This window comes from Poeciliopsis prolifica, unplaced genomic scaffold, assembly GCF_027474105.1.
Source record: "Poeciliopsis prolifica strain line A6 unplaced genomic scaffold, Auburn_PproV2 SCAFFOLD055, whole genome shotgun sequence".
Classification (NCBI taxonomy): domain Eukaryota; kingdom Metazoa; phylum Chordata; class Actinopteri; order Cyprinodontiformes; family Poeciliidae; genus Poeciliopsis; species Poeciliopsis prolifica.
Window position 1 is genome coordinate 2302541 of NW_026562430.1, and position 17255 is coordinate 2319795.

At 38.2% G+C, this 17255-nt stretch overlaps 1 protein-coding gene across 4 annotated transcripts in view; it reads right to left on the bottom strand.

Annotated features, from left to right (window-relative positions):
* The window catches only part of LOC129379087 (gamma-aminobutyric acid receptor subunit beta-3-like), a 49711-nt gene that overhangs the window by 10938 nt on the left and 21518 nt on the right, over positions 1-17255 (bottom strand). For all 4 annotated transcript variants that reach the window (XM_055059667.1, XM_055059666.1, XM_055059669.1 and 1 more), the window contains 4 exons: positions 10375-10595; positions 8001-8083; positions 6661-6798; positions 787-939 (listed from right to left, as the gene is read on the bottom strand). In XM_055059667.1, coding sequence (XP_054915642.1) covers positions 787-939; positions 6661-6798; positions 8001-8083; positions 10375-10595 — 595 coding nt within the window. The remainder of the gene's footprint in view (positions 1-786; positions 940-6660; positions 6799-8000; positions 8084-10374; positions 10596-17255) is intronic.

Here is a 17255-nt window from a genome sequence, read left to right on the forward strand (position 1 = left end):
GATGCTGTTGCCATTATCAGATTTGAATTCACCTCCGTTTTTCTGGAGGTGAAGTTTGTAATCTGCTCTTGAATCTAAACTTGATTGAAGAGCAGAAGTAAGGAAGACTGTGGATGTTAGCTTCTGCAGTAGAGCTAAGACAGTTTTCACTGTGATTATTGATGTATGCAAAGGAATATCTGGTGTTTTAACAACTAAAAAAGTTGGTTTAAAATCGTTCTTAGGTATTTGCATATTTTAGCTATTTTTTGCCAGTTGCAGTTTCTAACCACAGCAAATACCAGTTGAACACTGTACTTATAATTCAGTTCTAGATTTTTATATACATTTCTTGGTATTTGGGCCACCTGAGGAAAATAACTATGAAAAACAAAATATGTAAACAAGTCAAATTAGCCCTGAGATACACTGAAAGAGGTGAGTAGTAACTAAAATCAGTGAGTACACTATTCATGCATCACACTGAAGGAATCATGATGATTAACAGCCAACAAACATCCACCTGCAGTCTATTTACTGCTAACATGAGCAATTTTTAGAGGTAAAAGCATCCTCTTTTGACATGGTGGTGAGTGACTGTGGGTTTTTTAGTGACAACAGCAAATTGTGACCTAGTTTGCTGCTGTCACTCCACAAAAAAGGAGAACCAAAATAGCATTCCTTCAAAACAGAATTACAAGTTTAACCCCATAAGCTCATCACGAGGTAGGACTCTTTTTTTACTCATTTCAGGAGGGATCGAAAAGACGGCACTTTGTAGTTTGAGAAAGTAAAATGACTTCTTACCAAGAGCCACCCTGGCTGCTGATGCATCATAGTTTATCCAGAAGGATACCCAGGATAGGATGGTGATCAGGATGGATGGCATGTACGTCTGCAAAATGAAGTAGCCGATGTTCCTCTTCAGCTTGAAGCTCAAAGACAGTCGAGGATAGGCACCTGACACAAGACAGGCGGAGAGAAAGAAGTACAGCATCTGAAATATTTAGTCAAGAAATAAAATGTGTGAAATAGCCTGAAGATTCTCTGAGAATGAAACTAATTCAGAAAGCATCACAAAAATGACAGGCTTACCCTGAAAACATCAAACTTTGATAATCTGAGCAGAAAGCAGGGACCCGTTATGTTTTTGTTTCAGTTTCCATGGCAACACAGGCAGCATGGGTTGAATTTATCACCATGGTAACAAGTATCCCCTTCAAAGCACCAACACACACACACCAGTTTTTCCTCACACACAAACACAGAAACGCTCAGTTGCAACCCTATTTCGTGATGTCGCTATATTCATATTTCGTGATAAAGACACACGGGACCACATTTTGACTTTTCAAGGAATCCTCCACAAAACCACTCAAAGAGTTTCATACCATTGTTGTCATCCAGTGAATTCAGGTGTGAGCAGTGTCTTCGCATGTGCGCGCATGAAATGTTCACATAAAATATATGCGATTCCTCGGCAATCTCATGGCATTGTATCTCGAGATGGGCTGCATGTATGACTCCTTACTCCCACTATTCTTAGCCGTTTTGCCATTCTGGTTTCATATTGCAGGAGAAGTGGGACCCATTATGGAGTAATTTCTGCTCTCTGGGTTTTCAGCCGAAGCTACTTGTGGTGAGCGTGGGTCCATCGACTGCACACTTGTGTGTATGGCTGGAAAAAGAGAAAGCCACTCGGAAAATAGAATAAAAAAAAAAGATCCATTCGCATCTCATTACGATTCAGCGCCTGGTGTGTGCAATAAAATTACAGTGCAATAAAAATGACCTGATGTGATTTTAAAAAGAGGCCATGAATCAAATGATAGCCACTGTAGCTTCTTGTGTCAGAGTTCAGACTTAAGATGTGACAGAGACGGATAACGTCTGGCTTTATAGGTGAGCAGGAATCATAGAAATGAGTTGAGACATTTAAATTGTCATGCACACGCCAGAGGTCTTTTACAAGTCATTTTTTAACATTCAATCAAATACAAGTCTTTGAGGAGTCAAGTTTAGTTCAAGTAAAATCTAATGTCTTAGAGGAATACCTTAAGATTTGGTCCACCAAGTCAAGTCTCAGATATTTGAGTGGCTAAGACAAATCATCATCCTTAAGAGGGAACTCTCAAATCTTTAAGGAGCCTAATCAAGTTGAGGCTCCCATATTCACCATTTCAAATCTGGAATCATCTTCATGCTGTTTTGTCATTTTTGCAGAATAAAACTATCTTGCCTGTATCCTGTCTGTGGTTTAGCCCATGAAAACATGCAATCATTGATGTTCACTCACTCTCCTATAATGCTTCAAAATTAAGATGAATATGAAGTATTTGCTACAACTATATTGAAAATATTATAGAAGTTTGACACTTTCTATAGTTTTCTGTTCCTCTCCAGCTTCTAAAGCTTCCGTGTTTATTTCAGTAAAAATCCAGTAATCTGATTGACAAGAACAACACCTCATAAACTATAAATACTCAAACAATATTTATCCTTTTAGACAATCCTGTTATTTTTAGCTCCTAAATAACAGCTCTGACAGCTCGAAAAGAACTAAACACATCATTTACATATATTATAGTGTGAAAATAAAAAAGGACAGCCACTTTTCTTCTTCTTTAAAAAGCTCAGTTTACCCGTCCAGTGATTCAGTTCTTCTGGACTACATCTGACGGGAAGAGAAGCCAAGGTGGTTTTAGAAAAGAGGGGGCCGAGGTACAATGGCATGTAGGTGTATTACAGTTCTGCCTATAACGGCTACACCAAGCAACATCGGTGAGTGGGAGGAACACCATGTGTGAGGCTGAGAAAGAGAGAGAAGAAGAGAAGGGAAAAAAGTCAAGTTGAGCTGCTGATGATGATGTCTGTGGATGGATTGGTAGGCGAGATTGCTGCAGGCTCAAAGGTGCTTTTTGTCACTGAAAGCCGAGGTAGTCAGTGTTACAAACTATAAAAAATACTACGCTGTATTCACCTGCAGCTTTATTTTTGGACTAAAATGTGTGGCTAAAGTTTAAACAACTTATAATAATAAATATATGATTTAGATTTATTATATTGAGTAAAATATTTCAAGTTTTTGTTACTAGTAATATGAATGATTATGTCTTGATGAAAGCTTGACTGTTGTGAAAAAGTTAAACTGTAGAAAGTCAGAGTCAGATGGTTCTAAATTGTCTCTGTCTGGCTCAGTAGGCTGCACAGTTATAGGGAAGACTGCTGATGAACACACAAAAGGTAATTGCTAAAGTATATGGCTGCTCTTTGACATATGTATCAAAACATACAATTGAAGTTGAGTGGAAGGAAAATATGACCCAACAATGCAGATGAGGGTTGCTGTCAAACCAACCTGGACTTCCATGTTACCTCAGTAGAACCACAAGCTGATCACCACTTGTGCACCTTTTTTCACATCTTCCTTCCTCTCAATTTTCCTATAATATGATAGCACAATTTAGGCACTTTTATGTATGTGCTATGCAGATACATAAAAGTCTTTAGCCATGATCATGAAATCAGGGGGAAAAAAACTTGGAGATTTTGTGTTATTATTGGAGTGTTTCACGTCTGATAAAAGGAAAGAATTTGCAGAAATATTTCCTGCTCGCGGTTTCAAATTATGCAAAAATGATCAAAAATGGATATTAAATATTCAAAGCTCTTCTAGCTGTCGAAACAGAAACAGATTACAGTTATAAATCTGATCATATCTGTGACATGCGAAGCTTAAACATGCAGTTAAATGTCACCAAGCATTGCCTGCTCACCCGTGCATTTTGCATGTGGCCACGCAGGCCACGTGTACGCACACTGAAGTCAGTGTTTGCAGAATAATTGATGCTGCACGCCTCATTGCACATAAATATGAGATACCCTGAATCCTGGTCTGTTATTTTTCTTTTCAGAGAGGAGGATAATTGGCATCAGAGCACACGTTTTTCAAGTTGGAGGCAAATTTGCACTGAAGAAAGCTCCAAAGAGGAGGGGAAAAAAACAGTAAAGTAAAACTGAAAGTGATGGGCTGAGTTAGAGAGCGAGAGAAAAGGAAATGGAACTAAAGTCTGGCTTGTAGCACATGTAATGGAGGAAACCTGATCATTAGCAAGGAAGGCAACAAGCTTTTGATGTGCTTCAAGCAGCAAGCGCAGCAGATCACTGGACTCTAAGCTTCAATGGTCTCCACCCGCAGGGGGACAGATTGCTTCTGCAAACAAGCGCACCCCTGCTCACCCGCTTAGACACATTCACACGACTCTCCCAAGACAGACAGAGGAGCCCCGGTACTGTCAACAGCTTGGGTAGATGGTAAACGAAGAGTCATGAACAGAGTGGAAATGACTGACAACCTTGATCAAGAAATAGACGAATAAGTTAAAAATAGCCAAAAATCTCACAAAAGACTGATTTAGTTTTGCTGTTCTTCTCAGGGCAAGCGTGGCTCTTCCTTTTGAGCATCAATTTTGCTGAAAATTATTTCTAAATGTCAGCTTTTATGTTCCCACCGCAGCTCGGGAGAAATTGCTTCTCCGATCTACTGCTGCCTTTGCTGAACGTTGGAAAAAAGGAAAAAAGTCCATCACAGAATAAATGTTCATATAAAAAATTCAATAATTTAGGACTTATAGTGGCACTATTAGAAAAAAAAAAAAAGAAACTTCAGCACGTATATCGACTGAACCCCCTCAGGGAAACTCTGAGGCATTAATTACAACATGAAATGTGATATAGTGACTGTTTTTCACATGCAGGAACGTGACAAATTGCCCCTTAAGTGTCGCCTTCCTTTCTAATTACTGGCCCCAAGAGATGAAGCGCTGGGAAGAAAATCGCTGTTGTTATCCTATAAATAAAACTGGCGGCTGTTTTTTTGCAACAACAGCTAATGACAACAACAATGTCAAAACATTTACAGGCCCCGTGTATAACCTATTGCGTAAGCTTTGAAAAGACACATTGCCTTTAAGTTTTATTATATTTAACTTGTATCAGTATTTACATGTAAGGACAAGCAAAGGTGATTTCCCATTGGTTTTATATTTGCTGCTGCATTTACTAATCAAAAGTGGGAGGGGCCTTTGTTCTCTGTTGACCAATCAGAGCAGAGCGCAACTAAAATTACAATGCAATTAGTTTTGGTGTTGCATGCGTGTGTGAACATAAACGCAAACAGAATAGGCTGTAATAGAAACATGTAAGTCTTCAATAATGTACGCTTTGGAAATTGTGAATGTTAACGTTTTCTGTCAGTGTTGAATTACAGAAACAGAACCACCAAATGGTACAACTAGAAGTATAAAATATTAATATATATGGACTAGTAGAGCATGGAGTATATTTGCCCATACTGGCTGCTACTGGATGTCTATTTGGGAGGCTGTGAATGTGCTACACAGAATGAATAATTTAAGAAAGTCAGATCCAGCACTCAACAGATTGAACAGGAAGAAGCTATCTTTTAACTTTCTTCCCTGAAGATTGGAGATGAATGAAATGTAATGATCGCTGGTGAGTTTAAAAATCTTATATGTTTTGAATTGTATAGAGAAAGGTAATTCATCTCCAAGATAAATCAATAAGATATGGTGGAATTTTAAGTTATGCAAATCTACTGCAATGTACAGAAAATTTTAAAAACAACTACCTGTTATTCTTCTCTGATGGCAAACAAAAATATTTAAAGTATGAATGTTTTCATGACCCCAAAGTGTCACAAGTTTTGTCTTTCATGTGCATGGACTTCTCTAATATGTAAAAGCTCTTAACATAATTTACTGAATTTAGCTATTGATTAATGCATTAAACCTTGAGGATGAAGACATCCTTACTCATGTGATTGTGTTTTATTGACACTGATAGTTTGCTGATCTTTCTGGACATTTAAAAAACAAACAACAGAATGATTTTAACATGTCAACATTCCATGATCAGTAACAGGACTTTGAAACAATCGTGCAAACAACTGAATCTATTTTCATAAACGAATCACATAACCTGAGCTGCTCACATCAGATCTTGATAACTCTGTCAACGCTTTCTTCTTATTAAAAAAAGCTTTTTTTATAAATCAAAGCACAGATCCATTCTGCCTCTGATAACATGTGAGGCTGGCGGCCTTAGTGACCACAATCGTTACTTGCAACTTGTTTTTAAGCACACTAACGTCAGTTATCGGCTCGCTTTTTAAGCTTCACCCACCAGACAATCACTAAAATTGGCAACAAGCCCCATGTAATTAACATGATCTTGTAAGCTAACAATCAGAACAATATCAACCTCATCAAACCCGTAAAAACATGACCTCATGCAGTCAAGGACTAGCGGTTGTAGAAGATGTTTGTTAAGTGATTTATGTCTGTTTCAGTGAAGAGCCTCTCCAGCAGGCTTGATCCAACTGCAGCTACATCAGGGAAACTTCAAAGGCAGATCTTACCTCATTTCAACCCAATTAGAGGCACTAATAAACACAACTGTGGCTCTGAGGATTTAAGATCAGCCCATCAAGCTTTGGCATAGTTGATGGGTTCAATCAATTGCTGCAGAAATTGATTAAATTATCAGCTGTAAAACCAGCAGAAGCTTAATTTATATGATTGAATTTGAAGTTGTACAAAAAGCATGTAAAAAAAATAAACAAATGTTTTATCTCTGTATGTGTTTGAGTCCAGTGGTTACCTGTGGAAAAGACTACATTTCTGGAAACTAGTTTGTAGTCAACAATGGAGAACTGCGGCAGCTCGATCCGCGTCACCCCTGTTACGGCCGACTCGCCTCCCTTCCAGTAGAACTCGATGTCATCTGTGGTGTAGCCATCTGCAAGAGAAGAAACACGAACAAGGTGTAACCATCTGTCAAAACCATCGCAGGAGACCAAGATATGCAGCGTTGCTGATCGCCCAACTGGGCTGTCATTCTGGATCCAGACAGAAAATGAGAAAAACATGTTTGAAGTTGCTTCAAAGAAACAGACGTTCCTTTAAAAGTAAAAGGCTTCATAGATTTCTTCAAGAGAATGTAATTACCAGGTAGGGGTCTTATATTAATACACTAATTTAAGTCAATTTTCACACACATACCTCACTTTTTACACCTGAAACCATCTTGGAGAAGAATGGTAGTAGCATAATCTCACACTAAAATCCGAAACTGACTTTTAGTACATATAATAAGAGGTTCTAAATAATTCAGAAAACACTTTTATTTAAAAAAAAATTATCCAAGACAATATCTTTGTAATAACTGCAACTGAACTGGTAGAAAATCCTTCAGAGGTTTTGTGGTTATGATTCAAGAGCCTATTTCCTTTTGTCCCTCTTCAAATTGGGAAATGAAGGAAAACATGTTTTAAAGCTTTGAACATGTCTGACAATTCAAAGCTTGGATCCATGTGTTTTATCCTCATCCATTGGAAAGCTGCTCTCCCAAACTTGTCTATATCTACAGTCAGACCAATACAGGACAGTAAGCAGAACTAAAAGGCCAAAAGATCCAGAAAGTCTTGATAACATCCATTATGAATGGTAATAAAAATGAGCTGTTTTCTGCCAGGAGACCTGAAATAGGTCATGAAATAATGGGATCCAAAACATTTGACTAAATCAACAAAGAAATGGTTCACCAGACACAAAATCAACCTCCTTCTGTCATCATCTCTAAATCCTATAAAAAAACACACGCTAAGACTTTTTATGCTTTGTTGCCTTTAATCAAATACTAATCTTAAAGCAATTCCCAATATTCATTGTACACCAGGCTGATCTCCCACAGCTGCTACATCATAAAATTACCCAATCAGAACCAGCAAGCAGCAAGAGACCTGAGGGTGATTAATTCAAGTAGAAAAAAGTCGACTTCATCAAAAGAAATTCTGTTTGAGTGTCGGCTAATGTCTCCATTGCTGCAAAAACAACCTTCCTCACATCCAGTCTGTTACCGATACGTAGTCTTTATCAAAAATTAATAAATTAATCTAGTTTTAGGAGCAAAAAACCCCCCAAAATCGCCCATGTACTCACAGCTCTCTATCTCCAGAGTGCAGTTCTGCTCATCCAGAGGATACCTCCTGAGGTCCATCATGCAAGCAGCTGTTGTTGTTATCCTGAAACACAACAAACAGATTGAGAAAGAGATAATCTCGTTTTCTTTCCACTTCAAAATGATGATACTGATGCTTTTTTTGTGTGTTAATCCATTGGAGCAAAACCAAATGAACTATGTATAAGAATAATTTTGCCAGGCAGTATATATAAGACTATGAAGCCTCGGGATGTTCTGTATGCTAAGCAGACGAGAATGACCGAAGAGTGTAAAGGACAGCAGTAATCCAGTTAGCCTGAAGTATTAAACTAAAAGCACCTTCTTGTGTTAGTCATATTTAAATCAAACTAATTATCCGCTTGTCTTTGTATCAAATTCCTGAGTTGGTTTCACATTAAAGTAGACTCCTGGCATTGTCATCTCCAAAACAGATTACTGCAGCGTCCCGGAGTCAAAATGCATGTATATAATTAAACTTTAAGTCACTGACAGACACCAGTCCATACTGATATTTTACAATCTGTTTATCTCCCTGGCATAAAAAATTGGTCTCCCTCCAGCCTCTGATTAGGTGAAAAAGAAAAAAAAAAAAAAAACGCAAACACAACTGCAAATCTTTGGCACAGCTCATCTGAATTGGGTCGCAAGGAGTTGTCGCTTTGTTTATGCGATCGCAAGCACTCCGACGGCTGACGATCAGACAGTTAAAGTGAGGGGCAAAGTGAAATGCAAATTCAAAATGATTTCGGCTGAGTCTGGCCTGATTAAATGCCGGCTGCTTGGCAGTTAGCCACTGGATGTCTTCATTTAGCTAAGACTCAGATGAGGAAAGCCATTAGCTGATGTTATTATGCTGTTAAAATTACAACAACAAAGTGGGTTTCTATAGCACAGACATATTGTCATTACTGTGACACTCTATACATACAGATTACATTGCCTATAGCCTGTAATAAATAATCATTTTTAGAGATAAATTATGCATTTTGTGTATCTTTGTCTAAACAATTGCAATGAAAGGTGATCAGGTGTTCATTAAAAGAGACATTTTGTCTACTTTATTTCCAGTTAAGTATGAGCATCACTCCTCAGAGGAAAGTATATTTATAACATATTCAGATTTTTAAGAGATGGGTCTTGACAAAGCTTTAAAAAATAGACAGCATATAAAACCACAACCTTTTTCTCACTGCATGACGTTATTCAATCAAAACTATTCCTGTTTTAGGAGACATGTAGGAAATTTCTGTATTAATGTCGACCAAATTTGAAGTTTACATCCACTTATCTCCCTGCAATGGTTTTTGACAATGGTGGCACTGCTTAAAAGCTTCTTTTTGTTTAAGTTACATAACATGCAGTGGCATTTTCTTCACATGAAATCAATCTGCTTACAGCGAGATACTCAACTTTACCTGACTTTAATTTACATAACAGCTCTAATCAAAAACACCCCAGCATTTCTCCTTCGTACTTTGATCTCTTGAATGCACTGTGAGGTCTATAAGTAGCCCACTAGGCTAAATGCTCTGAACTCCACTCGCATAATCAAGCATTGCTGTTTGACTTTATAGTACTGACACATGCAAATGCGAGTATGCTAGCACACAGCCAAACAAAGACACACACACTTCTCTCTGCGCACTCTGACAATTCAAAGCTTGCATCCATATTCATAGGTCATGCTGAGTCCTCTGAATTAGCCTGACAAAAACATCAATGGGGAACACAGAACACGGGCTTCATAAAACAAGTATTCACCAACAACCTGGAAGCTGAGCTTTGCATTGTACAATATATTTAAAATATTCATGCATTTGTTTATTGTTATTTAAAGACACTATGGGTCAGTTGCTTACACTACCAAACTGATCATTGGTGAGCTGGGAAAGTTTTATCCAGTCATTTATCTGAGTTGAAAATCAGTAGCTGTATTTCCATTGACTGTATAATTGGGTAACTTAGAATTACAAAAATACATCTGCTTGCCTTAAATGCCAATTTAGATAAAACTCATGTTTTTTGATAAAAATGTTTTGCAAATCTTCAATGACCAGGCAACACGAGTCATGTCATCAACAAAAGGATGTTACGATTGGTGGAAAAGACAAAGATGACAACAGGAAGTGGTCGTAAATGTTTGGAATGTTTTTTAATGGCTTAAAATGTGAGCAAACTCATTTATATGTGATTCTAATTGCCTGTCTTATTAAATGAAAACACAGCCATGAAAATTTGGATGTGCTTTGACAAATGGGGTAGTAAACATCTGCAGAGATGGCCCACTTCTCTTTGTAACCTCTCAAAAACAAAGATATCCTTTGAGAAGCTGATGAGACAACAAAACCATACCTGAGCCCATATAGGACAGTCCCGTCTGGGTGAAGGCGAATCATGCGATTTTTGACTGTGACTCCATGAACAAAAGACTTCTTGTCATTGAGGAAATAGGTGTCTGGGACCCACAGCTGGTCTGCAACCCTGTTGTCCAGAGTCAAGTTTAGTGGGATTCCTATGTAGGCTAGTCGCTTGTCCCTCCAATACTGCTGGAAATACATGGTCAGCGTGTAGTCCTACGGAAGAAGAAGAGAGATAGAAAAAGAACAATTATAAAAACTTCAGCATTGATTTAAATCAGTGATTTACCAGTAACCTAAATGCAGAGAAGCCGCTCCCTGTGGAAACACTCTATAGTATTGTAAAGTACCATAGTGCATTGCACAAAAGGGCAGCATGACTCATCTACCTGCAGCTTTATTGAACATTTTTCTGAGGAAGATTTTTAAAAGTTGCTCTTCCCGTTGACCGAATCTTTCTAGTACAAGAATATTGATTCACAAGGCTGAATTGTGTGACACCTGAAAGCTCTTTAAACCAATTTAAATTTAAATGGACTTCCAGTCAGCCATTTGGACAAAAGTGAATTATTCTCAAAAGGCTGATTGTAATGCATTTTTACAAAATGTCACACTGCTTCTATTTTTTTCTCCACACATAGCATCATTTAGCATTTAAAAACTTGTTCCAACTTCAGGAGGAATAACTGCCTTCCATTTCAATAACAAATGAAGGCAAAGTTAAATAACGCTCTAGCATTGACTTCTGACACATTTGACACTGTAGCAAACACAATTTGATTCACAGATAAGCCATGCAGCCGTGGGTTTTAAGGACGGTTTGATTACTGCGCCGTCCCTGCAAAGGAGGATTCACTCACCTCAAAATGCCCTACGCTTGAAAATGAAGTGAAACTGACAGTATGACCTAGTTTGATTTGGCTAATAATTATCTAAACACCATAGAGCATCCAGAGAACACTAAAATGTATTACTACACACAAATACAGACAAAAATAATAAATATTTTATCCAGCATAATTGGATTTATTGAAAAAAAAATACATTGCAATTTTATCAGAAATATTTTTGTCTGTTTTTTTGGGTTATTTTTTAACATGTCCCTGCATGAATGTATTATTATTGTATCCCTTTAATTTTCTGTATATGAAACCAGGATGATCTGGCACTCAAAAAGAGTAAAAAACAAACAAAAAAAAAAACAAGACATAAGTCAGTCCTGTCATGAGAATACACATGATCCAACAGTGCAAGGGAATACTTGTGTTTTGTATTAATTGGGTAATATTTGACCAGCGCAGAAGCTGCACCAGAGGCCCCAAACCCTCCCCCTTCATTCCATACCACATAATCCAGTTACACAGGCTAACTCTTCCTCTCCATCATATCTATTTCTCTCTGTTCACACCTCTCTTTTTTTCCCTCCCTCTCTCTCTTTCTCTAGGCAGTGCAATGATCTTCACCATACCCACTGTTGTGTTGAAATGAAACCTGCACCAAGCTGGCACTGCTAAAAGCACACATGTCCCCGTGGTGCCAAACGGAAACCAGAACGAGATTAAAAGCGTCCACTGCAATAAGCGTTGCTTTCCAAAAGACTCGTGTGTGACCAAGCTGTTACATAACTTGAGTAGTTATTTGTCTTTTTGCGCCGCCAGAAACACTGTTTCTGATGCACAACAGGTTTTGCATTTTTATGAGGAGGGAAAGAAAATACAATTCCAAGATAAACTCATGCAAATTCATCCTGATGTCTAAATTTTGTCTCTTTATCTATTTTTATTAACTTCATGATCAATGAATATTTTATTCGCCATGCAGATATGAGAAAAGGAAGATCTTAGTCAGCACAGGACACAGATTGGACACTCAGCATGACAAGGAAAGCTTACTGGCACCAAGCCATGGTTGTACAGTAATAGAACCATGGCATGTTTGGTAGCCTGCAACCCCCAATCACTCTTGGATTGTAGTCTTTAGAGAGCATGTGGGAGGAAATGTCAGGAATTAATGTGGCAATTACTTCTGTGTACTGCCATTATCTTCCATTACAAATCATCCTTTTCTGCCCTTTCTTGAACAAGGCTCCCACTTTCAATAGTAAGCTTATTAAATCCACGTAATAGAAGCAAATAGTGATAACTGTAAGGCATGAATGTTTCCACAAATGCTGATCGGCAACTGCTGTATCAATGCTTAGCATACGTTCAAATAATTAAAAAAAACAACAACACTGTAGGTTATTTAATTTGTAATTCTTTACATCTTTAAACGTATGTCATTTCTCAAATTAAACATTACACTTACATTTTTAACATTAAGAACTTTACTCAAGTATCAAATATATTGATTCTTTTTTGCATGTAGTTCTCTCAAAATGTCTCCACCTGAGGACACACTGGTCAGTAAAATGAAGTGCCACGGTACAACATATAAGTGGGAGAAATGACTCATGTACCTACAGCTTTGGCAAAGGTTTTCATGCAAAATTTTCAAAGAATTAATCCCCCCATCAGCCGAACGTTTCCAGCACAGGAACAATGATTCACAAGGCTCTGACACCTGAAAGCTTATTAAACCATTTAAATTCAAATGGACGTTCAATGTGATTTTTATCAAAATGCCAAGCTGCTGTTATTTGTCCTCATTTAAAGGACATTGAAGTTGGACACTTTTTTTAAAAACACATGTTCGCCTCTCTAACAAACATTTTTATCATATACCTTGTATTCTTCAGAGAAAGAACCAGAACCACACATTTCCAGTTCAACTACTTTAAAAAGGAATGCAAAATAACCACCATATATGTATACAGGTAACTGTGATCTACAGTAGAAAAATATCTAAATAAACCTACCTACAATCATCAGTAAAAGCTTGTAGTCGAAATAAAATAATGTCATCGACATTAGCAGTCTTTCTGTCCCGTGTTTCAGCCATGGGAACAATATGAGCTTCTCTTCTGCAATGACTTACAACAAAAAGAAGCTCGGCTTGTAAATGGATGGCGGCAAACTAAAAACCTTTCCATCAGTAACAACAGATGTTCTAGTCCTATTGATAGCGGGAGCCTGCAGAGGGAATTTGCTGTCTGAATCCATCCTATTGCCTTTCTTTCCCTCTTTCTTTCCATTACCACTGTAACTTTACCCTCCATCATCCCCTCCAAATGACTGATGCCTTTCACGCTGCTTGGCTTTGACCCTCACACCCCACCCGCTCCCTCTTCCGCCGTATTTCCTCCTTTACGCCCGAGGCTGGCATCTTCCACTCGACGTGTCGGCAGGTGGGCTGCACAGCAAACACCTTATAGGATCATAAATGATTTAAACAAACAGTGTAGCCTGTGTAAACATGCGGCCAAGAAGTCCTCATCAATGTTGTATGGAGACAATCAAAATGAATTTCAGATGAAGCAAGCACTGCTTTTGCAATACCTACCCAGGAATCGGGTGTTTTACTTTGTTTTTGTTTGTTTTTAAAGGAAGTGAGTTTTGGGTTTCTATGAACTAGAACTGAACATTATAAATTATTGACACCTTGCCCCAGTCCCTCTGCGCTCTGCTTTAATGCTGTTGTTTGTGCATTAGCATATGTTTTCCGCAATAATAAAGACGGTGACCAGTGGAAATGATTTCCAGCACGCCTTAATAATTTAATTAACCATAGGGTATAATCATTTCCATTCAGGGTGTGCGAGAGTTCAGATAAGCAGAGTTTTGGCTGCGAACTGACCCATATTCAGTTTAATCTCTGCCTCTCCACTGCACTGCAAATGGTATCGCAACACAAGCAAACGCGTCAAGGAAATGTCCTGTTTGTCACGTTCTGCCTGTCAACAAAGCAAAAAGGACAGAAGTTTTTGATGAAGAAAAACAACAATATATACCGACTTGGTACTCTACATGAACCCTGATCCAGTATAGCAGTTTTAGCCACTTTAATGTAATTTGGGAGCACTTTCTCTCTCTCTCTCTCTCTCCCCTCGAGATAGCCCTACAGTGGTATATCACCGCAGTGCGGGGGAATCCTTCAGTGATTTCCTATTCCCCTCCTTCCATGGACACAACATAGCAAACCCTTATAGAGAGCACACACAAGGATTTGATTGAAGTGACTTTTTCCCATTAAATGACAGCATTTTCCTTCAATACATCTGATACTTTTATGATGTTTTATCTTCGTAAATAGGAAGTGTAGCCTGATTGGTAGTTGAAGAGCAAAAGGTTTTTAGTTTCCTAAGCAGGGCCAAATAATAAATTCTAGCTTAGATACAATGGCTGAACATAAAGCTTTAAAATGATTTTATACTCTTCCTTTATTTTTGGTAGAATTACTTTTAAAACTAAGACTTGAATGAAACATTTTGGCTTCCACAAGCTTCCCACAATGGCTTGCTTGAATCCTACCACAGTGTAAGTTCAGAGATCAGGGCTTTGCAAGGACGTCCAATTTGTTGCCCTTTTGCCACTTGTTGCTCATTTGGATGCACATATAATCCATGTTGCCTGAATAGTTACATTTAAAGTTACTTTCCTCATGAGGCTATGTATTTTGTGATGTGCACATTAAAGTAAAAGTATCAAAAAAGACAATAAGAATCCTGAAACATTTTAACTTTGACCTGTATTCCCTATATCAGTGTTAAAATATATATTTTCTCCCTCATTCCCTGCAACCTTCCCATGTCTTTCCTTGTGGAGTTACTTCTTTCATCTGTTTTCATTGGATTCTAACTTTCATTCTTTCTTTCCTCCCTCTCCCTTAGATCCTTTCTTGTGGCCTTTACTTATTTTCTTCCGCCCATTTGGTTTCATTTCTTCATTCCTTCATTTGAGTCCATTCTTTCATTTTTCATTGCATCATCCCTTTCTTTCATTTACCGAGTCCTTCATTCCTTCCTTTCATGCTAGCTTCCTTATGCCCTCATCCCTTTTCACCAACCTTATCATTCCCTCCTTATTTTCTTTCTTTCCTGCCTGTCCTCCTTTCTGCCCTCTTTCTCCACTCTTCTTCTCTTTACCTATTCCATATTTAAATCAGTTGTAAAAGTATCAAAGTTATGGTTAACTTTTGTATTTTTGGTATAAAATTAAGATAAAAGACTAAGAACTAAAGAAGGTTGAATCTGAAAAAGTGTAGAATTTCCCCACAAGTATCCTATTGAAGCCCTGTGACCTGAATCAAACATGCAGGAGAACAATTTTAATTAAAATTGCTAAGAAAGCTTGTTTAGTGATTGCTGAGACTGTGGCAATGCTGAGATATCATTCACACTTGTTCCCCAATTTGCAGCGATTCAACCAAAGCCTAATAGGTTGTGAAGCAGATAGCAGTCTTCATCCAGTCTTACAGCAACCTGTTGATAAATGCTAGAACATAGTGTTCCTGATTTTACTGCTTTCATCCATTAGAGTGGGTGGAATCTTTCTGTCTGATGACCTTTGGAATAAGCGGTCATGAATTTAAATTATTAGACCGTTTTATTTGTTACCCGTCTGCTTGAGTGGCAACAATGAAGGGAATGAGGCTGGCTCCTATGGACGGTGCATCTCCCAAGCCTGCAGTGTGTCAAAGGTATACACAACTCTGACTATGGCTTCTATCACAAGGGGATTGTATCTTTGGAAACCTCCACACCCCTCACCTCAAATCATGGGTTCTGTCATTTGGCTGGCACTATAAGCCAAGAAGAGCTCTCTTAGCTCACTCTAAATCTTAGTGATCATCACTTCAACCCACAGCATGCTTTCTCCTGAGGCCAATTACATTCCATCAGCCAGGAAGCCGGATGCAGGATAAAAGACACGGGGTATATTAAGCTGGAGAGAAAAGTTATGCTCTTGCTGCATAGCTGGAAGAGCTATATAAGATAATTAGGATAACACAGATATTCCTTTGGCAACATCTGAATTCAAGATGCACTTTATGCGGACTCGGTCTTACATCAGGTATTTAAGACCTAATGTAACGACGGCTCAGATCGCTTCGATGTCGTTCAGAAGGAATCTGAAATCTGGGAGCAGATATTTACGTAAGAAACAGGTTTTTTGTGGTACTGGTGCAAGATCCGAAAAAAGTAAGCAAGGAGCAGGAACATTTGGAGATGGAAAGATGGAGATCTTTTCACCTCTCCAAAATGACAGCCTTTTTTTTCTTCTTCTTCTTTTTGACACCCACACACAGCCGTGGGTGTACAGATGACTGGCTTGTTCAGCCTGTTACTGTGACTACATTTACTGTGCATGAGCTGACCGTTTCTCTCTGCGCTCTACCTTTAGTCGAGCTGAAACTTCATTTCCCCAGGCTGAATTTTGTAAAACGACCTCCATAAAGTCTAAATATTAGCTGAGGAAAATGGACTTTGGACAGATTTCCTTCATCGATTATGACTGAACACTTCAAATTTTGTCAACACCCACAAACATGAATGTGTTCATTTAGATCTAAAGTGAAAGACCAATATGATTAAGCAGAATTATGAGACATTATAAATTAGTTAGTGGGATATTAATGCTTCTTACCGCAACAAAGATTCACGCCTGGAAGTGAGTGTGTTGGTACTGAACACACACCTGCACACAGTGCCCTTATTTTTAACCCTCATTTCCTTAATGAAGGTGTTGGAAACCAATTAAATGGAGACATGCACTGTTATTTCACTTTTATCTTCACTTTAAGGTTAAGCTAAGGAATAAAAGCTAAAGAGGAAAGGCTTAAGTTGAAGGATAAAACTGTAATTTACTGATCAATTGTTTTTGGTTTAGTTACAATTGTCAGCCCGAGTTTTAATGTGGTGCTAACAACTGAAACATTTTTAAGGGATTTCCTATTTCCTACACACAGTCGTTCCCTCGCTCTGATCTTGTCCTAGCA